At 41.1% G+C, this 25,978-nt stretch overlaps 10 protein-coding genes and 1 pseudogene across 10 annotated transcripts; 6 read left to right on the top strand and 5 right to left on the bottom strand.

Moving 5' to 3' along the window:
- The first annotated feature begins 46 nt into the window (after positions 1-46).
- Positions 47-12,688, top strand: LOC108899844 (histone H4-like). The gene is made up of 2 exons (XM_018700532.2): positions 47-328; positions 12,352-12,688. The coding sequence occupies exons 1-2, from the start codon at positions 62-64 to the stop codon at positions 12,481-12,483; spliced, it is 399 nt and encodes a 132-aa protein (XP_018556048.1). The 5' UTR covers positions 47-61; the 3' UTR covers positions 12,484-12,688.
- LOC108899798 (histone H3) lies at positions 1,185-1,678 on the bottom strand. The gene has a single exon (XM_018700446.2). The coding sequence runs from the start codon at positions 1,642-1,644 to the stop codon at positions 1,234-1,236; it is 411 nt and encodes a 136-aa protein (XP_018555962.1). The 5' UTR covers positions 1,645-1,678; the 3' UTR covers positions 1,185-1,233.
- LOC108899795 (histone H1-like) lies at positions 2,294-3,805 on the bottom strand. Its single transcript, XM_018700444.2, has one exon. It carries the CDS (start codon positions 3,736-3,738, stop codon positions 3,127-3,129), a length of 612 nt encoding a protein of 203 aa, XP_018555960.1. The 5' UTR covers positions 3,739-3,805; the 3' UTR covers positions 2,294-3,126.
- Positions 8,426-9,837, top strand: LOC108899794 (histone H1-like). Its single transcript, XM_018700443.2, has one exon. The coding sequence runs from the start codon at positions 8,493-8,495 to the stop codon at positions 9,102-9,104; it is 612 nt and encodes a 203-aa protein (XP_018555959.1). The 5' UTR covers positions 8,426-8,492; the 3' UTR covers positions 9,105-9,837.
- LOC108899799 (histone H2A-like) lies at positions 10,023-10,940 on the top strand. The gene has a single exon (XM_018700447.2). It carries the CDS (start codon positions 10,484-10,486, stop codon positions 10,874-10,876), a length of 393 nt encoding a protein of 130 aa, XP_018555963.1. The 5' UTR covers positions 10,023-10,483; the 3' UTR covers positions 10,877-10,940.
- Positions 12,689-13,055: 367 nt separating the features above from the next.
- LOC108899801 (histone H2B 1/2) lies at positions 13,056-13,538 on the bottom strand. Its single transcript, XM_018700449.2, has one exon. The coding sequence runs from the start codon at positions 13,484-13,486 to the stop codon at positions 13,109-13,111; it is 378 nt and encodes a 125-aa protein (XP_018555965.1). The 5' UTR covers positions 13,487-13,538; the 3' UTR covers positions 13,056-13,108.
- Positions 13,539-14,318: 780 nt separating this feature from the next.
- LOC108899800 (histone H2B 1/2) lies at positions 14,319-15,514 on the top strand. The gene has a single exon (XM_018700448.2). It carries the CDS (start codon positions 14,356-14,358, stop codon positions 14,731-14,733), a length of 378 nt encoding a protein of 125 aa, XP_018555964.1. The 5' UTR covers positions 14,319-14,355; the 3' UTR covers positions 14,734-15,514.
- Positions 15,515-16,126: 612 nt separating this feature from the next.
- On the top strand, positions 16,127-21,930 carry LOC108899806 (uncharacterized). The gene is made up of 4 exons (XM_051077873.1): positions 16,127-16,585; positions 17,401-17,712; positions 19,938-20,521; positions 21,140-21,930. The coding sequence occupies exons 1-4, from the start codon at positions 16,177-16,179 to the stop codon at positions 21,881-21,883; spliced, it is 2,049 nt and encodes a 682-aa protein (XP_050933830.1). The 5' UTR covers positions 16,127-16,176; the 3' UTR covers positions 21,884-21,930.
- LOC108899793 (histone H1-like) lies at positions 19,786-20,685 on the top strand. Its single transcript, XM_018700442.2, has one exon. The coding sequence runs from the start codon at positions 19,928-19,930 to the stop codon at positions 20,540-20,542; it is 615 nt and encodes a 204-aa protein (XP_018555958.1). The 5' UTR covers positions 19,786-19,927; the 3' UTR covers positions 20,543-20,685.
- A 397-nt stretch (positions 21,931-22,327) lies between the features above and the next one.
- LOC108899796 (histone H2B 1/2-like) lies at positions 22,328-22,851 on the bottom strand (annotated as a pseudogene).
- Positions 22,852-24,007: 1,156 nt separating this feature from the next.
- On the bottom strand, positions 24,008-24,382 carry LOC108899803 (histone H4-like). The gene is given in 2 exon segments (XM_018700450.2): positions 24,008-24,210; positions 24,212-24,382. Coding segments are annotated over 2 exon segments (312 nt in total). The 5' UTR covers positions 24,344-24,382; the 3' UTR covers positions 24,008-24,030.
- Between the last annotated feature and the right edge of the window lie 1,596 nt (positions 24,383-25,978).

Raw genomic sequence — 25,978 nt, 5'->3', positions numbered from 1 at the left:
CCGCCTTACAGCGAAGAATTAACCGTCAACCGTTTAACAGCTGTTATGCGCGTAGAGGCGCATGTACGTCCTCAACTACGTCCGCAAAAGAGATTCAAATATCGGCGCGAGCTTCTCCTGCGATATCAGCTTTTCTGATCCGAACAAAATGAGTGGTCGCGGAAAAGGAGGTAAAGGACTCGGGAAAGGAGGCGCCAAGCGTCACCGTAAAGTTCTTCGTGATAATATCCAGGGAATCACCAAACCCGCCATCCGCCGTCTGGCTCGTCGTGGTGGTGTCAAGCGTATCTCTGGTCTTATCTACGAGGAGACTCGCGGTGTGCTCAAGGTGTTCCTGGAGAACGTGATCCGTGACGCCGTCACCTACACCGAGCACGCTAAGAGGAAGACCGTGACCGCCATGGATGTGGTGTACGCTCTGAAGAGACAGGGCCGCACTCTGTACGGCTTCGGAGGTTAAACCTGTTAATTCATCTCACAACAACACAACGGCTCTTTTAAGAGCCACCCACCATGTCATAAAGAGCTCTTTTCTTTTAACGTTTCAATACAGTATGACCTTGGGTGTTACAGTTAACAGATAAGACATTATTTAGTCTAAATTGGTGATTTTATATATTAAACATATACAGGTAACTATCAAGCTAAAGCTCTTACTTAACGTTTACAGATTACCCACTAGACCGCTCTAATACTCATTGATAAACCCTACTCGATAGATATTGCTGGAGAACCACCCACATCATCTAACAAGCATAATCCTTGCATTTATATCGATGTTACACTTGAATGTGTGTAGTGCAGTGTGTAAAAGTGCAGTCTTTATGTATAATCGGATGAATAAAGTCATCTATAATATTGGCGTCGTCGTCTTGTGCATGCTAAGTAATGTAGTACACCAACACTGTAAAGCAGCAGTGCAAGTGTTCAAACTCAAGTCAAGTTAAAATGCTGGCTATATTTATGCCACTAATTTGACAGTGGCATAAAATATAAAATTGTAATAATCTCGAGCTTCACCAAGTCACCAATTGCTTAGGTCATCTTTTTACACTCAGTTGTTCAGTACTGAGATTTCCGCATTGATTCGGAACGCTCGGCAAACTGAAAGATTTAGGTAATTCGTTACCAATTTTGTGGAATGCGATACTAGTATGAAGGAAAATGTGCTCTTAAATGATAGATGTGTGGCTCTTAAAAGAGCCGTTGTGTTTTGATTGGTATCAGGCGAATTTAAGCCCTCTCTCCGCGGATACGGCGGGCCAGCTGGATGTCCTTGGGCATGATAGTGACTCTCTTGGCGTGGATGGCGCACAGGTTGGTGTCCTCGAACAGGCCGACCAGGTATGCCTCGCTAGCCTCCTGCAGAGCCATGACAGCGGAGCTCTGGAAGCGCAGATCGGTCTTGAAGTCCTGAGCGATCTCTCTGACCAGACGCTGGAAGGGCAGCTTACGGATCAGCAGCTCGGTGGATTTCTGGTAGCGACGGATCTCTCGGAGAGCCACGGTACCGGGCCTGTAACGGTGAGGCTTCTTGACGCCGCCCGTGGCCGGGGCGCTCTTCCGAGCAGCCTTGGTGGCCAGCTGCTTCCTGGGAGCTTTGCCTCCAGTAGACTTACGAGCTGTCTGCTTGGTTCTTGCCATTGTGAGTGAGCTCTTCTCTCTCTTTCTCAAAAAAAGTTGTGACCTTTCAGTTGAAGTTGCCTGCTTTATATAGCCAGAGCCGGAGCGCTACCAACGCTGATTGGTCCACTGTGTGCACGTGATCAGCAGTTAGTCTCAAGATCACTCCTCAAGAACTCAAACAGGTTTAAGTAAAGGAACAAAAATGTAATGTAATTACAACTATAAAAGTTTATAGAATAAACAATCTCATCAGAAGAAATTAAATAAATTAGTAAATAAAGTCTACATTAATTCTGCACATTTTGTATATAAATTTAGTATTTGTCCATAAGTGTGCATATATTGGATTTAATATTTAATGTGAAACTTCATTAATGCTTTATTAATTTAAGACTGAAAATGTATTGCATGATCCATATTGGCACCAAATATTGGTTATAACAACCCCAACCGTACATTATTATGATATGTAAGTGATTATAATAATAATTGTAAAATGATTTGAATAAATGACCATGATTGATACAGCTGTTCAATGTAACTACAGTGGTCCAGTCCAGTTTAGGTAAATGACCGTAAATGTATGTGTCATGGCAAGGTAGCCAGATTTACTTGACAGGTATCTAGTTATTTTTCACTCAATTAAACTTACTGTGTGCAATGAGGGCAATGTGAATAAGGTAAGTCTTTAATGATCCCCTGAGGAAAAACTCAGGTGATCAGCGATGTATGACCAAAAAGTTCACCCACACAGAAATGATCTAACCTATAGAACAGTACGTCCAAGTGGGAATATGTACGTTCAGTAAATATAAACATATACTACTAATCTGTGAAATTTGTTCTGTAGTAAATTATTAACCAGACATGTAAAGTGAAGTTTATGACCTCCTGCAGAGTTGTTTATGGCCTTTTCCCTCTCACTAATCTTAGCTCAGTTTATGCAACTTTGTAATGCTGCTACAGCTCAACTAGACTTCAGATATCCACAGCAGTTTTAGTGAAAGTCATTGAGAGGTTAAGCAAATTAATTTAACTTTTTACAGCTACATACATGCTCTTCAACTGTCTGCACTATGTAAATGCATTATACTGCATTTTCTTTTGTGATGACTGTTACTTACCTATGTGCAATGACAATAAGGTTAGGAAAATATACAACTGAACAGCTTTGTATATAAATAATGTTTATGCTGCAAAAATGCAGCATCCCATCATCATTAATGTGGAATATGTTGAGGGTAGTTTTTATACTCAGCTAAGATTCTATAAAAAGTAAAAAAATATATATATACAGTATAAACTAACTCATTGGAAGCATGTACTTGCACTCAAAGAATGATCTGACCCACCAAACAAATACAAATCACATGTTCAAATGTAGAAATACTTCAGTACAAGTAAATATGTATGTGAACTCACTAAAAATCAGGAAATTTTCTCTTGAGTGAAATGTGGGTGGCTCTTAAAAGAGCCTTTTATGAGTTAAGTTCAATACATTTACTTCTTAGCTGGCTTCTTGGGAGCAGCCTTCTTGGCCTTTACAGTCTTGGGCTTGGCCACCTTCTTCGCAGCTTTCTTAGGTGTAGTGGCCTTTTTGGCCGCCTTCTTCGCCGGGCTCTTTGCAGTCTTCTTCTCCGCACTTTTCTTAGCAGCTGCAGGTTTCTTCTTCGGTGATGTCTTGGCTGCCTTTGGCTTCTTCACGGCTGCTGGCTTAGCGGCGGCCTTCTTCGCTGCTGCTGCTGGCTTTTTGGCCTTGGGGGCGGCGGCTTTCTTCACTGCCTTCTTGGGCTTCTCAGCAGCCTTGCCGGCCTTGAAAGAGCCGGAAGCTCCGGATCCCTTGGTCTGAACCAGGACGCCTTTCTGGGTCAGGCTCTTGATGGCACGTTTGATGTGAGCGCTGTTGTGCTCCACGTCGTAGCCTTGAGCTCCCAGCGCCTTCCTCAAGCTCACGTAGGACACTCCTTTCTTGTCCTTAGAAGCGGCCACGGTTTTCATGATGAGCTCGCTAGCGCCGGGTCCAGACTTCTTGCTCGGCTTGGAGGCCTTCTTCTTCGGCGCTTTGGCCGGAGCAGCTGGGGCAGCGGGTGCAGCTGGGGCGACTTCTGCCATTGCGATGTCGAGTGATTTCTATCTTCTAGTCCGATTAGACTGATACTCATCTCACTGTACAAAGAGGAACTTAAACACATCATGAGAACCGTGGAGACTCAACCTAGTCTGCTCTTCACCACTGCTGCAGGAATACAGGCGATACTTGTGTTTTCTCTTTGCCAAGAAATGTAGAAAATAAATACTAGGGGGGCGTAATTAAGTGTAAAATTTAATCGAACTGATAGCGAAGGAGTTTTTCTTCTTATGTAAGTCAAATAAAGCTTCTTAGACTTCTGTATTTTGATTGGGAAGCGTCTAAACCTCTCCTATCGGTCGCCGTGTGAGGCGTTGCTCTGTGTCTTTTCCTTGTGATTTCTGTCATAAATGTTTTAAAAAACAAACGAAGTCCACTAAAACCACTTGGATGTTAAGAAGAGATGTTTGTTCATAGAGTCAAAGTACAAACAGTCTGCCTTTTCGGTGTATTTCGTATTAAACAGAGGTTAGTTTGGCCCCTGCAAACACACTCAAAGATTGTTTGGGACTGTATCCTTGTTAAGGCAGACAGTCACTTTGTATATAATTTATTTCAATCTGCCAAAGATTTTCGATATACTTAAGCAAATTTGACACTATTTCTTTGTCATTAAAGCAAATGCACATCAAAACAGCCATTTTATTTGACTTATTTACTACTTTAGAAAGATCAACTCAACTCTGGCTGCTCATGTGACCCAAGGCCTGCAACTGCCTGTAAGACTGCCATGTGGTAGTGTATATATCTCTATCTCTCTCTCTCTCTCTCTCTCTCTCTCTCTCTCTCTCTCTCTCTCTTTCTCTGTGTGTGTGTGTGTGTGTGTATGTGTATATATATATATATATATATATATATTACACATTTGCTGTTCATGTTTTATGAGATCAGTGTATTTGTGATGTGCAACTTCCAAGAGAAATGGATCATAAGTAGTAGTAGTAGTAGTAGCAGCATATCTTTACTAAACATAAGATTAGTTCTGAATGCATACATTTGAAAAACAGCCTGTCACATCCATATTACACCTGATTACTGGTAGGCAGAGGGGTATATTTAAAATATATTTAGTCTTTCTTTCAGTTTTAACTGTTGGTTGCTTCATGTTGACATCTTATTTAGTTCATAATAACCTGATTTGACATTTTCTGTGGTAATCTGTCAATAGTCATAATTTTTTCATTCATGGAAAAGTAGGTGAGAAAGTGGGTAACAATTGTGACTAGAAGGATAATGTGTTTTTTGAATTTCATACAGAATTTTGTGTATTTCTCCCATGCAGCCATCCAAATTCTTATATATTCCAGCCCAGTTATTAACACATTTAAAACTCTGTCACAGGCAGTCTCCAGAAAATGCTTGGTCACATTCTTTTGTGACTATTTTACATCTCAAAAATGTTGAAAATGGAATTTGAGGAATGTTAGCTAATATATTTTAAATGGAAAAACTGGATTGTGAAGTTGACATAAGTATTCAGACCCTTTGACACTTTAACTCAGGCACCCTCTATTTCTCTTGATCATCTTTGAAATGTTTCTACACCTTGAGTCCACCTGTGGTAAATTCAGTTGATTGGACATGATGTGGAAAGGCTGAGTATATGGTCTATATAAGCTCTATATATATAAGCTCTCACAGCTGACAGTATGTCAGAGCAAAATCCAAGCATGAGGTTGTAGACCTGTCTGCAGAGTTCAGAGACAGGATTGTTGAGGCACAGATCAGGGGAAGGTTGCAAAAAAAAAAAAAATCTCTGATGTAGTGAAGGTTTCCAAGAGCAAAGTGGCCCCCATAATTCTGAAATGGGAGAAGTTTAGAAGAACCAGGACAAGAGATGCAATGAGGGTATAGAAACATCAAACACACAATGACAGTCCATAGAAATGGGACAAACCTGAGCTAAATTTCAAGTGTCACAGCAAGGGGTCTGAATACTTACATCAAATTTGTAATTCAGTTTTTTCTTTATAATGAATTTGCAAACACTTCTAAAATTCTGTTTGGGCCTTGTTGTTATATGGTATTGAGTGTACACTGGTAAGGTTTTTTTTTTTATTTTATCATAGGATGCAACTTAAAACAACTTAAATGAAAGTGAAGGGGTATGAATACTTTATGAATGCACTGTATTTATGCCACTGGTTTCATACCAGTCCTCTGATCTATAGCCTGATAGTTAGCAAAATGTGGTTGTAAATTTGTAAGGATTTAAAACTGAAAGCTGGTCATTCAGCCAAACCAAGCAATTGGGGGAGAAAGGTAACACAAGTGACCAAGAACCAAATGGTTCATGATCACTTTTAGATTATTAGAAACCATAAAATTCAAATTCTTGATGTAAATAATACAAAAAGCTACATAAAATAGCCAGACAATTTACATTGTGCATAAAACACCTCATTAAATGTAGGCTTATCTTTACAGTAAAAATGTAGAAAATGTTATGGATTATCAGTAAGTTAGTGTAATACAACAGTTCCTCATTCATTTTGATAATGTTGCCATTACTGAGAGGTTTTGTTACTATTATCACCACATGATTTACATCAACACCTTTGTAGTGTAAGAAGCCAACAGCTATGTGATGTGCAAAGAGTAAAGTGCCTCTAAAAAGAGAAAATATTGCAGCAAGCTAATGATCTTAAAGAACATTTGTGTGAAATGGTATTATCATATACTGTACTACATGATTCAAAAAGTGATTCAAAGAAAACATATGTAACATGTTACTGTGTGAGAATAGATGTTAGTATTCATTGCATATAATGCATACCTTGTATAATCCATATTAAAGTGTGAAAAAGTTAGATACTTTTTAAAAAATGATGCTAGGGAGAGTTAAGAAATACTGGTGTAAAAGTAAGGGATAACTTTGTTTTTAAAAAACATAATCAGGACAGGCCTGAGACCCGGCCCATTCATTTATGTCCTCTATAATGGACATTTTGTTCACCTTTATCTTTCTTAAGTATTTGGAGTTACCCTTCCAAGCCAAAGATATAATCTGCTCCTTTTTTCTTGTTTTCTAAATTTAGTTCTATTTTCACACAGATATCGTCCTGTTGTCCTCTACAATGGACATGCTGTGAAATTAAAATAAAAAATATATTTAAAAAAATTAAAATTGTAAGGTGTTTTTTTTGGCCCAAATAGATAGGAAATCACACAAAAACAGAAATTGTAAGACACTTTTTTCCCTTGGTTCTCAGGAGGGTATAACAGAGAGTGAACAGGTCAGATGAGGACAGGGCCAGCTTTAGCCTGACTCAGCAAATAATCTAGCAAAAAGACCCATGTGCCTGCCACCACAAAGATATGTGCCTTGATACATAATGGTGTACTTTTAACATAGGGATAGACAGTTAACCAAAACCCATGTTTTTAATGGAGTAAACCAATGAAATGATCTAAGTCACAGCCAAAACTGTATATAAAGAGAGACAGAGCCAGTGCATTTTTAGAGCTTTTCAGGTGTAACTTGTGTGCACTTTGAACTGTTCTCGGGTTTCTTTGTCGACAAGTAAACTCTGCTGCCTTGGACACTGCCGTCTCCTGATAATTTTTGGATACCTGAATCAGGCTGAAGAATTCTGATCGTAGCCCAGTGGTTTGGGACTTTTAACCCAAATCCACGTCACTTTCAGATTAGTGCAGCTCAAAAACAGTATATTTACAGCATAAGATGTGAATTATTTACATTGTATAGTAATTTCTTTTACTATATTAAGTTCATTATGTTCATTATAGGTATGTTGTGAAATTCATAGTGAATTAACTCCCTCCCTTATTTAACTCCATTTTCTTTGTGACTTTAATGTTGTAATTGTGCATAAGTGTTTTTATTCTTGCATTTGATCATCCAAATCAGACACTTGAATTGTTTAATTACCCAATATCGGTCTTCAATTAGTTATTTGAGTGACTGTTTATTTTTATACCCTGCTGAAATAATTTGTATCGTGGTTCATCTGATATTGTACAAAAATCAGTCAACAGGAGTTTAGATAAACAAACTGTTGACAGTACATCTGTCACCTCCGGGTTTTAGGGTCTGTGTAAGAGCTTCTCTGTTATTGCAGTGATAGTTAAATGTCTTACGCATTTAGAATTGCAATAAGTATGATCCAAGTATGATTCTGTCCTCAATTTAGAAAGAATAACTGTGGTAGATAGATGACACACACTGTGTCAGGAAGTAGCTCAGTCAGTAGCTCCCACCTACGTGAGTGTGTTTGCAGGTACCAAAATAACGTCTATTTAATAAAAAAATATTCGTAAGACTTGAGTGTTTTCACATCGGATCTCTGAACGAACTTCTTGTTTCACTGTCAAACTCTTTTATTTGGGCTTCTGGTGTATTTTAAAGCATTTATGACAGAAATCACAAGGAAAAGACACGGAGCATCGCCTCACACGGCGACCGATAGGAGAGGTTTAAACACTCCCCAATTAAAATACAGAAATCCTACAAGCTTTATTTGACTTACATAAGAAGAAAAACTCCTTCGCTCTCCGTTCGATTAAATTTTACACTTAATTACGCCCCCCTAGTATTTATTTTCTACATTTCTTGGCAAAGAGAAAACACAAGTATCGCCTGTATTCCTGCAGCAGTGGTGAAGAGCAGACTAGGTTGAGTCTCCACGGTTCTCATGATGTGTTTAAGTTCCTCTTTGTACAGTGAGATGAGTATCAGTCTAATCGGACTAGAAGATAGAAATCACTCGACATCGCAATGGCAGAAGTCGCCCCAGCTGCACCCGCTGCCCCAGCTGCTCCGGCCAAAGCGCCGAAGAAGAAGGCCTCCAAGCCGAGCAAGAAGTCTGGACCCGGCGCTAGCGAGCTCATCATGAAAACCGTGGCCGCTTCTAAGGACAAGAAAGGAGTGTCCTACGTGAGCTTGAGGAAGGCGCTGGGAGCTCAAGGCTACGACGTGGAGCACAACAGCGCTCACATCAAACGTGCCATCAAGAGCCTGACCCAGAAAGGCGTCCTGGTTCAGACCAAGGGATCCGGAGCTTCCGGCTCTTTCAAGGCCGGCAAGGCTGCTGAGAAGCCCAAGAAGGCAGTGAAGAAAGCCGCCGCCCCCAAGGCCAAAAAGCCAGCAGCAGCAGCGAAGAAGGCCGCCGCTAAGCCAGCAGCCGTGAAGAAGCCAAAGGCAGCCAAGACATCACCGAAGAAGAAACCTGCAGCTGCTAAGAAAAGTGCGGAGAAGAAGACTGCAAAGAGCCCGGCGAAGAAGGCGGCCAAAAAGGCCACTACACCTAAGAAAGCTGCGAAGAAGGTGGCCAAGCCCAAGACTGTAAAGGCCAAGAAGGCTGCTCCCAAGAAGCCAGCTAAGAAGTAAATGTATTGAACTTAACTCATAAAAGGCTCTTTTAAGAGCCACCCACATTTCACTCAAGAACAAGTTTCTACGTTTTAAATATGTATATTTATATTTTTACCTTGTATTTGCACTGAATAGTTTGTATATTTGAACAGGTATATTTTTCTGGAAGCTCAAATCCTTTTATACAGGTGAACGTATGTGAGTGTATGTGTTGTGAATGATACAGTCAAAAGCAGTGACATTGGTTATGATGCAAGATGATTCAGTGCTACAGCTCCCCCTAGAGGCTTATTCAACCTCCATCTTTTTCTCCTGTCATTTTTTATGCACCACGATAGGTGAGGCAAAACGTTGGTTGTTTATCCTGTTCATATTGTCAAAAACATGTTTATTTTGTGATTTCCCTTGTTTGTTTGATATGGTTTTTTTATTCCATTTTATTTTTTATTTTACTTCTATTGTTTCCACTGTGCTAAACACAAAGAGGAGGAATTAAATACAAAGGCATTTGAAACTGTTACTTATTCAAGCCAAGCGGCTGCTATATATGCATTTGTATGTTTATGTTGCATGTTGTTAAGTACTCCACCCAAATGATTTATCATAGGATGCAGCCTTCAATTGAACATTACTTATACTTACTATAAACACATTTATTGTGTGTGTTTTCCTCCATTCGTCTGTGTATTTAATAATTCCCACTCATTGTAATATAAATATATTCAAATAAAACAACATTCACACTGGAGTTGTTTCCAACTGTATTGCCATTTCATGCAGGTAAGTTACAGTAATTATGGCAAAATATTCATAGTACAGGCAGTAGAAGTGCATAGATGTAAAATTAAATACATTTCACGACTGAGCATGTGTGTGGGGATAAACTCAATAACAACAAATTTCCAAGGGTTAATAATAAATAGAGTATCAGCCTAAGTCTTATTCCATGTCACTTTTAAGAATTTAAATTGGTTAATATTGATGTACAAAATGAATATTTGTAAACAGGTCTTTCCACTCAGGTACTCTTGAGTCTGGAATGGTGCCAGGCAGGCCAGCTTTTAGTCCTGAGTAAAATTCACATTAAAAGATTTTCTTGAAATTTAATATTGTGCTAAATATTATATCAGTTTTCCTTTGTTGCGTTTATTTTCTTTCAGTTTCATTTATTAAATTTCACTTCATTTTGTTTTGTAAGTCTCACACGCGGAAAGGCGGAAGCTTCGTGCTTGCTAAAGTAACATGACAGACTATTCTGATTGGGTGATCACACTGAAGCTGTACCTGACCAATAAGCAACCAGATAGTAGTTATATATATAAGTCGGACTTGAACAATTGAAAGTTATTCTGTCAACTTTTATAACAAATTAATTGTAATCAAGAAAAAGAAAAATGTCTTCACGTGGTAAGACTGGTGCTGGCGGAAAAGCCAGAGCTAAGGCCAAGACCCGTTCCTCTCGTGCCGGGCTCCAGTTCCCTGTTGGCCGTGTTCACAGGCTACTGAGAAAGGGGAACTATGCTGAACGCGTCGGCGCTGGAGCTCCCGTCTATCTGGCGGCTGTGCTTGAGTATCTGACCGCTGAGATCTTAGAGCTGGCTGGAAATGCCGCCAGAGACAACAAGAAGACCAGGATCATCCCCCGTCACCTGCAGCTGGCTGTCCGCAACGATGAGGAGCTGAATAAGCTGCTCGGCGGAGTCACCATTGCTCAGGGTGGTGTGCTGCCCAATATCCAGGCTGTTCTTCTACCCAAGAAGACTGAGAAGTCTGTGAAGGGCAAGTAAACAGATGACAAGATACAACGATCACAAAGGCTCTTTTAAGGGCCACCCACTTCTCATTAAAAAGCTAGTTTCCCCCAGTTCAAATGAAAAGAGATGTCACTCTGTGGTGAGGAATGTTGGTGTGTTAACACTCAAAAAACCCATTCAATAGCCCCCTAACTTGTTAATATTTGTATGGTAATTCTATATAAATGTGCTTGTAAACTGATGCATGTTTCAGAAGTCTTGTCTAAAATCTCAGATGTAATTTACATTCAAACACACACACACACACACACACACACACACACACACATATATATATATATATATATATATATATATATATATATATATATATATATATATATATATATATATATATATATATATATATATTTTACTGGTGTCAACTAAAGTGGGGTTATTAGGTTATGTCATACACTGCACTAACAGATCATGCATGGAACAACAGGAAGCAGTTTTTTGTCTTTTAAACACATGAAGACATATTACATTTAATACACTTGCAGAAGTTTGCATCCTTCTCTCCTGCACCGTGATGCATGTGCTGCCTCCAAAGACCTGGTGGTCTGACCTGTACTTGATCCAGCTTTCTGTGGCAACCAGGTCAAAGAAAAGCAAGAACATATGGTCAGTCCATTTTCTTGTGCGGCTTGACATTGGGTAAAAGTTGATCTTGCATGTGGTACATATTTGGTCAATATTAGTATCATAAATTGTGAGAAGCTCGAGATAACTTCTGTTGTGAATTGGCGCTATATAAATAAAATTTGACTTGACTTGAGAAGCTGAGTTTTTGAAAGCAACGAAAATAGCTGATGTGGTGCAAGAATTAGATCTTTGTGATAAAAAAAAGAAATGTGTATGGCTCTTCGATGTGTCCACAGCTTAAGATGTTAACTGTACCATAAGGACAGATCACCCTGAACGTCATCTGTTGCACGGGCTTCAATTTAAACTTTACTAAACATAAATTTCACATCCGAATATCCAGTAGGATTGAAGTAAATCGCACCAACCCCTGGTACTGATACCCAACTGCACAAATCAAAACAGTATGGAAAAAAAGTGTTGGTGCCCGGGTGAATATTAGAGGTCAATAGAATTGTCAGGTGTTAATGTTTTACTTTTATTTTGAAGGAATTTCAACTGGAAATGCTGTCGCTCACAGGCTCTAGCTTGAAAAGAGGAACATGGTGCCTCTGTTTTCACTTACGTTCGTATAAGCGGTTTAAATCCAATGCCCTAATTTCAGACGCATTCACTTTCGAAAGAAGCATCATTCAAGCAAAATGAGTGGTCGCGGAAAAGGTGGTAAAGGACTCGGGAAAGGAGGCGCCAAGCGTCACCGTAAAGTTCTTCGTGATAACATCCAGGGAATCACCAAACCCGCCATCCGCCGTCTGGCTCGCCGTGGCGGAGTGAAACGTATCTCTGGTCTCATCTACGAGGAGACTCGCGGTGTGCTTAAGGTGTTCCTGGAGAACGTGATCCGTGATGCCGTCACCTACACCGAGCACGCTAAGAGGAAGACCGTGACCGCCATGGATGTAGTGTACGCTCTGAAGAGACAGGGCCGCACTCTGTACGGCTTCGGAGGTTAAACCTGTTAGTTCATCTCACAACAACCCAAAGGCTCTTTTAAGAGCCACCCACATCATCTAGAGAGCAATGTTTCATTATTCCTACTTTACACATACATACTTATTATACTTATGCTCTTGCATACCTTGTATGTTTTTGTTGAAACTGCTATACAGTTGACTGTACCTCAAAAACTGCAAATATATAAGATGTATCTTGATCACACAGATGACTGCACGTTGCAAATATGTATTACGTCTATTTCTTTTCTCCCCATAAAATAAAATGACGAAAAAAATAGAAAACGAAATCTGCCTTTGCAGACAGAGTGGGTGGCTCTTAAGAGCCGCTGCGGAGGGGTTTACTTGGAGCTGGAGGACTAATAACTAGTACTCAATTCTGCTACTATGACCTACAAACAGCACTTAACTTCTAATACTCTAATACTTCTTGCACTTTGCTATGCTTTCGTTGTTCTTTGCTTAAAAAAAAAAAGAAAAAGAAATAGAATAAAAAAAAAAAATAAGTAAATTTTAATTCTCAGTGAGTATTCAGATACTAAACTAAGGAAGGTTTGCCTTTGTAGACAGAGTGGGTGGCTCTTAAAAGAGCCTTTGGTTTATTGTATTAACGCTGCAGAGCTGTTTACTTGGAGCTGGTGTACTTGGTGACAGCCTTGGTGCCCTCAGACACGGCGTGCTTAGCCAGCTCACCGGGCAGCAGCAGGCGGACAGCGGTCTGGATCTCCCTGGAGGTGATGGTGGAGCGCTTGTTGTAGTGAGCCAGACGAGAGGCCTCACCGGCGATACGCTCAAAAATGTCGCTCACGAAAGAGTTCATGATGCTCATGGCCTTGGAAGAGATTCCGGTGTCAGGGTGGACCTGCTTCAGCACCTTGTATACGTAGATAGCATAGCTTTCCTTCCTGGTCTTTCTCCTTTTCTTCCCACCCTTACCGGCAGTCTTAGTGACGGCTTTCTTGGAACCCTTCTTGGGCGCTGCCTTCGCTGGTTCTCCGGGCATGGTTAGAGTTTGGTGTTGTCAAACAACTGTGACCACTGTGCTGTGCACCGGCTTTACTTGAACACACGAGATACAAATGTTGCTGTGCTGTCCCCACTCCACTATTGGCTGGATTTTCATTGCGTCAAACTGCACTCGAAAGTCTTACAACGGTTTATGGACTTGAGCCAATCCTTCAGTTGGTGAAGGGAAGTGCGGTTAAAACCTCGGAGAGCATTGCTATGTTTTTAATGCAAATGAAACACATACTTTTCTTCTCCTTTGTTATTCGGTAGATTTCATAGCAGCCGTTATTTCATCAACATCTTTTGACTTATGTTTATTTGATGTAAATCACTCAGTCTTAGCAGACTTCACATGTGAAAGTACACACATAGACAGATAAGAATGTTAATATAACACCAGGATTGGGGTTAGGAATTTACATCCAGAACAGAATTGGCGTAAGTACTTGTCAGGAAGAAATAAGCTGACGATTTCCCACGACTGAAACAAGTGATAACTATGCACAACACAGTTATACCACCAATATAGTATTAACTATCGTCTATTCAAAGCACACAAATTCAGTTGAATTTATCTAAAGGGAGGTTCCATGCTTGTGGCATTGTATTTTAGTTGATGCATCGTAAAACAATCAAAAATACGTTTTCTGTCCCGATATATTGAGGTTAAATTACATCTCCCTTCCCTGTCACCACGCCCACGTATTGCTGTGAGACTTCCGCTTGCATGTGCTATTTGACGCAATAAAAATCCAGCCAATAGCAGAGTGGGGACAACACAGTAATATTAGCAAATCGTGTGTTCAAGTAAAGCCGGCGCAGCCTAAAGATTCCACAGTTGCTTGACATCGATTAACCTCAACCATGCCAGGAGAACCAGCAAAGACAGCACCCAAGAAGGGCTCTAAGAAAGCCGTTACCAAGGCCCCCGGCAAGGGCGGCAAGAAGAAGAGAAAGACAAGGAGGGAGAGTTATGCCATCTACGTGTACAAGGTGCTGAAGCAGGTCCACCCTGACACCGGAATCTCTTCCAAGGCCATGAGCATCATGAACTCCTTCGTGAGCGACATCTTTGAGCGTATCGCCGGTGAGGCCTCTCGTCTGGCTCACTACAACAAGCGCTCCACCATCACCTCCAGGGAGATCCAGACCGCTGTCCGCCTGCTGCTGCCCGGTGAGCTGGCTAAGCACGCCGTGTCTGAGGGCACCAAGGCTGTCACCAAGTACACCAGCTCCAAGTAAACAGCTCTGCAGCGTTAATACAATAAACCAAAGGCTCTTTTAAGAGCCACCCACTCTGTCTACAAAGACAAACTTTCCTGTTTAGGGAATATGCACTCATTCTATCTTAAAAATACATCGTCTTTTATGCTGAGAATATATGGTAACAACGTTAGTTACTATAATTTACTACTTCCTAAATGTTATAACATAACGATCACTAGTAATAACTAATAACATAAATCTCATAGTTTTTATGTATGTTACTATTCAGTAGGGGCTGAATAAGTCAAGTACAAGAGGCTTAATGTTTCCCAATGAAATTGAGTAAAAAAAAAAAAAACAGCAGAAACTTATGTCACTCAAATAATTCAAATAATAAATGTACTTTTGTAAGGGTCATATACCCAAACGATCAGGAACTGATTATTTAATCTTTAGTAATTGTGTTTCAAATTCAAATGAACCAAATAACTAGCTTTACAATAAATATACTGGGATTAACAGTATTTCTTTCTAAAATGGAGTTGAATAGAGGTAGAAAGTGGTAGCATATTATTATTTAACACATTCAGACCAATGCTTCAGCCTTATTCACACTACATTTGCACTAAAAATTGCTACTTTAACCTGTTATGTGCCTTAAGTCTGTATTTATGGACTTGTTGTGTTGTAGATGTTTATTTTTTAATATTTATTTTTAAATATTTTGCTATGTATAAACTATTTTTGAGTGTTTTCCTTGCTGCACCATGGGTTGTAGATATGGCAGAATTGACAATAAAGCAGACTTTGACTTTGATTCACCTTTCACGTTACAATATCAGTTCAATGTTTATAAACTCTGAAACCGATTTACATACATTTTTTTGACATTATAGATTGAATTACCTCTTTACTACAGCTTCTGTTGTAGCTAACTGCCACATCCTGACTTTAAGATACCACATATCATTTCTATTTTACTAATCTATACGTGTCATGCCTGAAATACAACCAAATGCATATGCTATTCTTCTTTTAGTTTTTCAAATCATTACTTTTTTACATAAAAATCTTAGTTATAGAAAGATGCTCTATTGTGGTTATGTCATGTATCTAGTTACACACATTAAAAACTACAGCCTTTATGTCAGGTTATTTTTAGACATATACTTTTACCATTTTCCCCACCTACCAGTCTAATTATTTATATTATTTAAGTAATTTCATTGCACTTATATTTGTAAAACATAACTGATTGTTCAAAGCGTTTAAAACTTACTCAACAATCTATTACTGAGTAACCGCCCTGAGATGAGGTCAGTTTGAATTTTCACATTTTTTTTTGACCAATAGCTGTTCGGTTACATCACGTGTATACATTGGACCAATCAGCGTTAGCAGCACTCCGGCATCAACTATAAAGAGAGGCAAGCCGCCTCTTCTCCATCGTGTTCATTGAAAAGAGAACCGTTATAAACAATGGCAAGAACGAAGCAAACCGCACGTAAGTCTACTGGAGGCAAAGCTCCCAGGAAGCAGCTGGCCACCAAGGCTGCTCGGAAGAGCGCCCCGGCCACGGGCGGCGTCAAGAAGCCTCACCGTTACAGGCCCGGTACCGTGGCTCTCCGAGAGATCCGTCGCTACCAGAAATCCACCGAGCTGCTGATCCGTAAGCTGCCCTTCCAGCGTCTGGTCAGAGAGATCGCTCAGGACTTCAAGACCGATCTGCGCTTCCAGAGCTCCGCTGTCATGGCTCTGCAGGAGGCTAGCGAGGCATACCTGGTCGGCCTGTTCGAGGACACCAACCTGTGCGCCATCCACGCCAAGAGAGTCACTATCATGCCCAAGGACATCCAGCTGGCCCGCCGTATCCGCGGAGAGAGGGCTTAAATTTGCCTGATACCAATTAACACACAACGGCTCTTTTAAGAGCCACACATCTGTCACTTAAGAGTACATTTCCCTTGTATTTAATTCAAAGTCTAAGCGGGACACATGTCTGTTCTACAAGCACTTTTAATATGTGTTCATACAACATACAGAGCAGACTGCATTAAGCCAGAACTAAGTTTGAGTACGCTAACATGTTGCCGGTTTGAAATGGTTCAGTGCCGAAGCAATGCGTGTAAGGGGATAGATTTATAACATAGCGCTATTATATCCCTTTAATAATGGGAATATAAAGCGTATGAACCCTACCTTCACCATAATGGTTACACCGTGTTAGTTTTATCGTACTTGTTGGACAGGAGGCTTCAGGTTCTCACAGAGAAAACATGGAGTAACTTTGTCCATGTGCCCGTACTGTACTGTACAGGGAATGAAAATCATTGTGGAGCTCTGCTCAACCACAGTGCCTGCTTTTTAGTGCTTTATACTGAAGAGGTTTTACTATCAACATGATCAGATATATCAGACTATTTTGACTCTGAATCACCTGATATCAGCGTGATACTTACTCACATCTTAATTCACAATATTCAAGCAGGATACTTGAAAGAGAAAGACTTCTTAAGTCACACATTACAAAAATTATCCACCAATCCATTATTTCCTGCTTCTACTCGCAAAACAAAGGGTTGACGTCATGGTTTATCGTTTTCTGTTGCCGCGCAAGACAGCCTGTGGTCCTCAGTCACGTCCGCAAATAAGGTTCAAATATCGACACAAGGGGCAGTCTTGGTATTATTTTTTTCTGTCTAGTAAATATGAGTGGTCGCGGAAAAGGAGGTAAGGGTCTTGGGAAAGGAGGCGCCAAGCGTCACCGTAAAGTCCTCCGTGATAACATTCAGGGAATCACCAAACCCGCCATCCGCCGTCTAGCTCGTCGTGGTGGTGTCAAGCGTATCTCTGGTCTCATCTACGAGGAGACTCGCGGTGTGCTCAAGGTGTTCCTGGAGAACGTGATCCGTGATGCCGTCACCTATACCGAGCACGCTAAGAGGAAAACCGTGACCGCCATGGATGTAGTGTACGCTCTGAAAAGACAGGGCCGCACTCTGTACGGCTTCGGAGGTTAAATCTGTTCGTTCATCTCACAACACAACGGCTCTTTTAAGAGCCACCCACATCATCTAGAGAGCTGAATTCCTGTTCGTAGCACAGAAATGTATGAATTCACACTTTAATAAACATTAGTATAAAGAATGTATAAACAATAAAATACAAAATATAATGCAAAAGTTTACACAGTAGACAGAAAAAACACAACTTTGTGCAAAAATGAAACCAGGACACTTTAAGTTGCACAAGGTGGGTTGAATAATGTGGTTCTGTGTGTGAGAGAGTTGTAGGGGTGGGGTTCAGTGATTGTTTGCAGTCTGTATGGCCCAGTCAGTCTGGTGGTGTGAGACTTGATTGACCTGCGCCATCCAGAGGGCAACAGGTCAAACAGGTGGTGGGTGGGATGTGAGGGGATGGCCCTAGTTTTCCTGAGGCAACAGGGAGGGCAGAGGGCAGCCAGTGTTGATGACCCTCTGCACAGCCTTCCTGTCCTTAGCTGTGGAGCTTGTATGCCACACACCCATACAGTATGTCAGTACACTCACCATAGAGGAGTGATAGAAGGCCATCAGCAGCTTTTTGTCCAGATTGTTTTTCCTGATGACATGCGGGGCTTCTTCACTAGGGCCTTGGTGTTGTCAGTCCAGGAGTTATTGGCTGAGATGTGGGTGCCCAGGAACCTGAAGGTGTTGACAGTTTCCATGCATTCTCCATTTATGAGGGTGTGGTCGTGTCTGTCCTTCCTGAGAGCGTCTATGCTGAGCGCCAGCATAGTCTGGGTGGCAACTCTTCCACCAGTGAACAGGTATTACCCAATATGTCAAAAAAAGAGAGGTTTTTGTAAGGAACTGAAATTAATTTATAACACAATTAAATTTAGTTTGAACATTTAAAAAAAATCAATTGTAATAATAACAGATCAGTATCAGTAGATAGTTTGATTTTTACATAAGTACATCTGTTGTGCTAAATTATGTTTTGCCAAAAAAGGGATATGGTGTATTGGTATTGTCATAGTTCCCATTATTGCAATGTTTTTAGTTTTAGTCTGGATCATTAAATTAGTTTTAATAACACTCCTGAGTAAATGACAGCAGAAGCAGATGCTGAAAAAGAGTAAAGGTCAAAGACTATAGACTTCATTTTCATATTAATTAAATAAAACCACAGTATATACTTGCTCCATGAGGGATATCTTCAGATTAATATATATCATACTCATTCACAGAAAGTATAATAAAAAATAATAATGACAATAATAATAATATTAGAGTAACAGGAAGAGACAAGAGCAGGGAGGAGAAGCCGAGTTAGTAAGATGTATTTTTGAGATATGAATGGTGCATCATGGGAAATCCCAGGGCAGCCTCGGCTAAGGTTTTAGTCACAGTTCAAGACAAGCCTGAGCCAGCTCTAACTGTCAATTTTAGACTTAATCTTACATGTGGAGAAGGGGTCTGCCTCCTGGATCCAAACTTTACATTTCATCATTTATAAAGAGTCTGAGGTCCTTTATGTTGTTTCATGGGCAGCCTTTAATTCCCCTGAGACACAGTATTCACCTGTTGATTTCATTTACAACTCATTATTAATATATTGATTAGTGATATATTGATTAGTGTGATCATGTCATCTGTTACACTAAAGATATAAACTGGTTCTGACAAAAAGTCTGGCTGTGCTTCGACCCGAGCCTCGGCCATCACCAGTGTGTTTGCTGCCACCAGATCAGCTTCAGTTTATTACAAACAGATCATCAATAGATGATTGTTTTTACTCCCAGTCCCTAAAGGAACATCTGAGCCAGCGGGAAAACCGATTTTAGTGGATCTGTGGTGCATTTTAAAGCATTTTAGGGGAGAAGTGAGTAGGAAAAGCCGTGGAGCAGCGCGGGTTACCGCGGTGAACAGGCGAGGTTTGGAGGCTCCACAAACCAAACACAGAGACCCTCAGAGCTCTGACCGGCTTCAATATGAAGAGACACGCGGTCGCTGTCGGCTCCCTTCGCTGTCTGCCTGCAGCGCTGCTCCCACGGCGATTTTTCCAGTGTTTTATCGGTGAGGAGAAAACACAAGTGTCCGCTGTTCAGACTGCACGGAGGAGCTCCGGGCTGATTGAGTCTCCACGGCTCTCACGGTGTGTTCAAGTACCGCCTCCTGCTGCGGATTCCCTCACACTCTGGCTCTCGTCTCAACGTGAACAGGAACACAGCTAAAGAAAGAAAAAAATGGCAGAAGTCGCACCAGCAGCAGCTCCAGCCGCCGCTCCGGCTAAACCCGCCAAGAAGAAGGCCGCCAAGCCCAAGAGGACTGGTCCCAGCCTCGGGGAGCTCATCGTCAAGGCTGTGGGCGCATCCAAGGAGCGCAGTGGCGTTTCAGCAGCCGCCCTGAGGAAGTCTTTGGCTGCCGGAGGCTACGATGTGGAGAAGAACAAAGCCCGTGTCAGGACTACTCTCAAGAACCTGGTGACCAAGGGGGCCCTAATCCAAGTCAAGGGGGTCGGGGCCTCCGGCTCCTTCAAACTGGCCAAAAAGGTTGAAACCAAGGCGAAAAAGCCCGCAAAGAAAGCCGCTCCTAAAGCCAAGAAGCCCGCCGCCAAGAAACCTGCAGCGGCCAAGAAGGCGGCTTCCGCTAAGAAGTCTCCGAAGAAGCCCAAGAAGCCAGCGGCCAAGAAGCAGGCTAAGAGCCCAAAGAAGGCCGCCAAGCCCGCTAAGAAGGCCGCCAAGAGCCCCAAGAAGGTTACAAAGCCCAAGGCAAAGAAGGCCGCTGCCCCTAAGAAGGCTGCCGCCAAGAAGGCTGCACCCAAGCCCAAAGCCAAGAAGGCAGCACCCAAGAAGAAGTGAGCTGCAACATATTGAACATCTTAAACAAAGGCTCTTTTAAGAGCCACACACTCTTTCACTACAGAGCTGTTTCCCGTTTTTCTCTATTTTAGATATTGATTCATTTCTTATGAGAAAGGTAAATGCCGACTAATCATCAATAACTAATCTGCACATCAGCTTTACAACACCCCTTACTGAGCTCAAGTCTAGTGAATAACAACACAAAGGGAAAAGGCCCAAGGTTCACCAAAAACTAAAATCACATAGATGCAATAAATCCTCAAATTCAGGATGAAGCCACTACTTCGTAATGAAGGATTCTGATTGTGCAGGGATAATAAAATAGCAGCTGATTTCCATTATTATTATTTTATACTATATTATCACTTAAGAAAAATAAATTCAGAACAGGATTAGAATTAATTTATTTTAAGATACAGCTTTACTGTTGTTACCAGAGAAGTAGCAGCAATGTTCAAAACAGTAAAATCACAATAAACTATGATATCTCACTGGAAATAAATCTAAAATATTAGTAAAATAAAATTCAAAAACCTTTCTTTCTCTGTCTTACACACAATAAAGTTTACCCGCTGGGATTTACAAAATAGATAGCAATCTTATAATAAAAGACCGACCCTGCACTTTACTCATGTGTTTCCCTGGCGTAGCAGAGCGCGTGACAGTTCCTCTCTAACCAATCAGAGAAGAGGGCGGCCCGCCCGAGTTTTGGCGGACATTTTGAAAAGACTTTTCTCCAATAAGCAGCGGAGGTTCAGGCGGTGGGTCGCTGCTTTAGGCGGAGCTGAGCTCCCAGAAAGAGCCCCTAACCAATCAGGACCCGGAGGTCTAAAGCAGCGTCACCGACTCCACGGCCGGTCCCTCGGTTTAAGAGAAACGAGTCCCTTCTCTTCGCTATACACTTTTCTCCTGTTCAAAGAAAGGAAAATGGCAAGAACCAAGCAGACTGCTCGTAAATCTACTGGAGGCAAAGCCCCCAGGAAGCAGCTGGCCACCAAAGCTGCTCGTAAGAGCGCCCCGGCCACGGGCGGCGTCAAGAAGCCTCACCGTTACAGGCCCGGTACCGTGGCTCTCCGAGAGATCCGTCGCTACCAGAAATCTACCGAGCTGTTGATCCGTAAGCTGCCCTTCCAGCGTCTGGTCAGAGAGATCGCTCAGGACTTCAAGACCGATCTGCGCTTCCAGAGCTCCGCTGTCATGGCTCTGCAGGAGGCCAGCGAGGCTTATCTGGTTGGCCTGTTCGAGGACACCAACCTGTGCGCCATCCACGCCAAGAGGGTCACCATCATGCCCAAAGACATCCAGTTGGCCCGCCGTATCCGCGGAGAGAGGGCTTAAATTCGCCTGATACCAATCAACACAACGGCTCTTTTAAGAGCCACACATCTGTCACTTAAGAGCAAGATTCCCTATTATTATATAATAATATATTGTACTTGATGCAGTTTAACCAATAAAATGAGAACTAATATTACGTCCATGGGCTAAGAATACAATAGATAATACAAAATACAACAGTAACAACAACTGGTTGTTCTAAGTTACTACTACTGGTTTAGTATAAATCATCCGTTTATTGGATGATCAAAATAATTCTCTGTATATTAACTGTATGCTGTTACAAGTTGGTAAATTTTGCAATATTCAGCTGTAGTATTTCACTGGTAAAATACAAAATGAATAAAACATGGAAAAGTTATTATACACAAGTTACTATATATCTGCTGCTATCGACTCTCAGCAGTTTTTTGACATTTGAAAAGATTCCAGATACCAAGTACATAGGCTTTCAGTTGCAATTTTACTATTTTCATGATTAACAACGTTATAAACTCAGGAAAAATTTGTCTTTGAAGACAGAGTGGATGGCTCTTAAAAGAGCCTTTGGCTTGTTGTATTAGCGCTGCAGAGCTGTTTACTTGGAGCTGGTGTACTTGGTGACAGCCTTGGTGCCCTCAGACACGGCGTGCTTAGCCAGCTCACCGGGCAGCAGCAGGCGGACAGCGGTCTGGATCTCCCTGGAGGTGATGGTGGAGCGCTTGTTGTAGTGAGCCAGACGAGAGGCCTCACCGGCGATACGCTCAAAAATGTCGCTCACGAAGGAGTTCATGATGCTCATGGCCTTGGAAGAGATTCCGGTATCGGGGTGAACCTGCTTCAGGCACTTTGTAGACGTAGATAGCATAGCTCTCCCTCCTTGTCTTTCTCTTCTTCTTGCCGCCTTTTCCAGGGGCTTTGGACACGGCTTTCTTTGAGCCCTTCTTGGGCGCAGACTTCGTTGGCTCAGGCATTTTTCTTGGTTGGTGCAGATACCAATGAAGCCCAATAACTGAGAGCATCTACTCTTATACAGGCTGTATGCAAATACGACTGTGTGGTCCCCCTCCCCTGATTGGTCGAGCTGTCCGCGTGGTAACTTTCTTCGTCCAGTTAGGCGCCAATTTGTGAGCAGAGAGAAGAAACAAAAGAGACGGTTAAATCAGTAATATTTACAGTTGCATTATCAGTACGTGTTGGGAACTCTCATGAAGTTATGTTATCGTCACCCTCTTAAAATAATTTTTCACAAACACAAAAAACTGAACCACTTGTTGAATATATATTTACTAACAATTTTAATCAAAACAGTTATAACAACAGATGCCTATTGACATACAAACCAGAAGGTCAGTCAAACATGGAACATGAGAGAATTAAATAACTTAATAGCAAATTAAAACTAAAATAGTCACACTCTTGACATAGGCAATTATACTAAAGGGGTAGAATGGCACGATCTGTTTAACTGAGGATGTAGGCAGTTTCACCAGAGGTGGCCAGCATCATGAGGAGATGATTTAGGGGAAAAAAAAATTGTAAAAAAAAAAAAAAAAATGACTTAGGCAATTATTTTAAGAGGGTGACATTATGTTACATTTGTACTGGGAACATAAATAAATAACATAAATAAAACAAAACAAAACATTTAAAAATAAAATTAAAAAAAGGATGGTTAAGTAATATAAGTACTATAAGTTAACAAAAAGAGTTAGGGTTAGGGTTTAGCTTTATTCTATCCAAACATTCTTTCCAGCAAACAAAATGAAAACCAAATTTCATTTGGGACGAAGAGACGTGACAAAAAGAGAAAAGTAAAAGTAAAGTTTAAAAAAAAAATGGGTTTAGGTGTAAGTAGCCAAGTGTTTGTGAGATGCCGAGAGTAGATTAACTAGGAGTCTTATAGGAGAATATGATTCACTCAAATAATAAACCAAACGAAGGCTGCAAAAATAGTAGATACCTAATGGATAATTTCCCAGTGGGTATATTTGTTGGTAAATGTTGTGAAAGCTTTTTAGACATATTTAGTAGGTATAACTGGATTGTCTTATTACATTAACATTCTCAAATTCATGTTTTACGTAAGGTTAAAGGAAAAGAGCTCTTCAGTGACTTGGTGGGTGGCTCTTAAAAGAGCCGTTGTGTTGTGAGATGAACGAACAGGTTTAACCTCCGAAGCCGTACAGAGTGCGGCCCTGTCTCTTCAGAGCGTACACCACATCCATGGCGGTCACGGTCTTCCTCTTAGCGTGCTCGGTGTAGGTGACGGCGTCACGGATCACGTTCTCCAGGAACACCTTGAGCACACCGCGAGTCTCCTCGTAGATGAGACCAGAGATACGCTTTGACTCCGCCACGACGAGCCAGACGGCGGATGGCGGGTTTGGTGATTCCCTGGATGTTATCACGAAGAACTTTACGGTGACGCTTGGCGCCTCCCTTACCAAGTCCTTTGCCTCCTTTACCGCGACCACTCATGATGATGGAGTCAGATAGACAAGTGTGGCTTGGACAGATTGGGTAGGTATTTGAATCTTGTTTGCGGACGTGTTTGAGGACCGTACGGTCTACTGCGCGGAAACAGAACCATTAAACTGTTGACGTTAACCTTTGATGTAAAGAGTAGAGCACTGCAGATTCTATTGTTTCGTTACAGTTTTAATTGATCAGAATGACCTAATAAACTTTAATATCACTGTGCTGTTTTTAGGCTGAATCTGTCTGTCTGAGTCTATGTGTGCTTAATGTCTTGTGCGCAAAAGCTGAGAAATTAACTTTGTATGAAAAAAATTTCACTTTTCACTGATATATTTATGTTTTGCACTTAGCACTCATGATCTTTGAATGTTGCTCTAGTGTTGTTTTGTAATGATTATACATTATTATTAGTATTCAGTAAGAACATGATTTAATAAGTTCATATGTCATGCAGAGTATTTATATCATCTCATACATTTGATATTGATATTTTGACAGTCATTAGGTAGGTCATTACTACCTAAGGTGTGTGAATTGTTGCTGTCTGGAAAAGCTGCTCCTGTTTGTAGATGGTCTCAGTTTTTAACCTCCTTTCGTCTTATTTTCTTCCCGAGCACATTTGATGTGCAGACTGCAGTCAGCTATCTGAGGGACTGGTTTCCATGGAAACACAATCCTCCGCAGTTAGCCCCTATGCTCAGCCAATCAGGGGAGGGGGACCACACAGGCTCTTTTAAGAGCCATCCACTCTGTCTTTAAAGGCAAACTTTTCCTGAGTTTATAACGTTGTTAATCATGAAAATAGTAAAACTGCAACTGAAACGTTATGCTCCTCGTTGTGCATTATGTTAACTGTTAACCTAATAACTGTCTACTATTAATTGGTATCTGGAAACTTTTTTCATCTTTAATTTAAAGTTCAAAAACTGCTGATTTTCCACAAGAGGCTTTGCCAGATTTTTAAACTGACTGTGGCCACTGTATCAGGGTCATAAAGATAACTATATGATACTTGCTGGTTTATTATTACTGAATCTCACCCATTCCAACCCTCTACATGTCCCACAATCTTACACCAGGAGAAAATACTAATGTGACATTTTATCAGAGGCTTTAGAGCTGCAGGATAAGATTATTTTAGTTCTAATCTAAGGAAAAGTTGTGATATTAAAGGCATTATAATGCAGCAAAATTTCAAAGTACTATGTTATAGCCTAATGAGATTAGTTTGCTTAAACTGCATGTACATATACCTGGCTGCTGAGATCCTGGAGCTGTCTGGAAACACTGTCCACATCAAGACCAGGATCAATCCCTGCCACCTGCAGCTGGTTGTCCATAATGACAAGTTGAACAAGCTGTTCGGTGGACAATATCAGGCTCTTCTCCTGCCCAAGAAGAGAAGGCCAAGTACACTTGGAGGTTTACTGCTGCTAACAGCCCCCAAAGGGTTCTTTTAAGAGCCACACACCCCATCTGATAAAGAGCATTGGATCACACTTAACAAAAATAAATAATAAAGTCATACTGTAATCTCATACAGATACAGGTGAACAGTATCAAAAAAACAAAATTAAGAATTAAGCTTGTTAGTTGTGTTTGTTAAAATATACTACTGATGAAAACATTAGTTTT

Source organism: Lates calcarifer, linkage group LG18, assembly GCF_001640805.2.
Source record: "Lates calcarifer isolate ASB-BC8 linkage group LG18, TLL_Latcal_v3, whole genome shotgun sequence".
Taxonomy (NCBI): domain Eukaryota; kingdom Metazoa; phylum Chordata; class Actinopteri; family Centropomidae; genus Lates; species Lates calcarifer.
The sequence above is the reverse complement of the archived record's forward strand: the minus strand, read 5'-3'. Positions and strand labels throughout refer to the sequence as shown.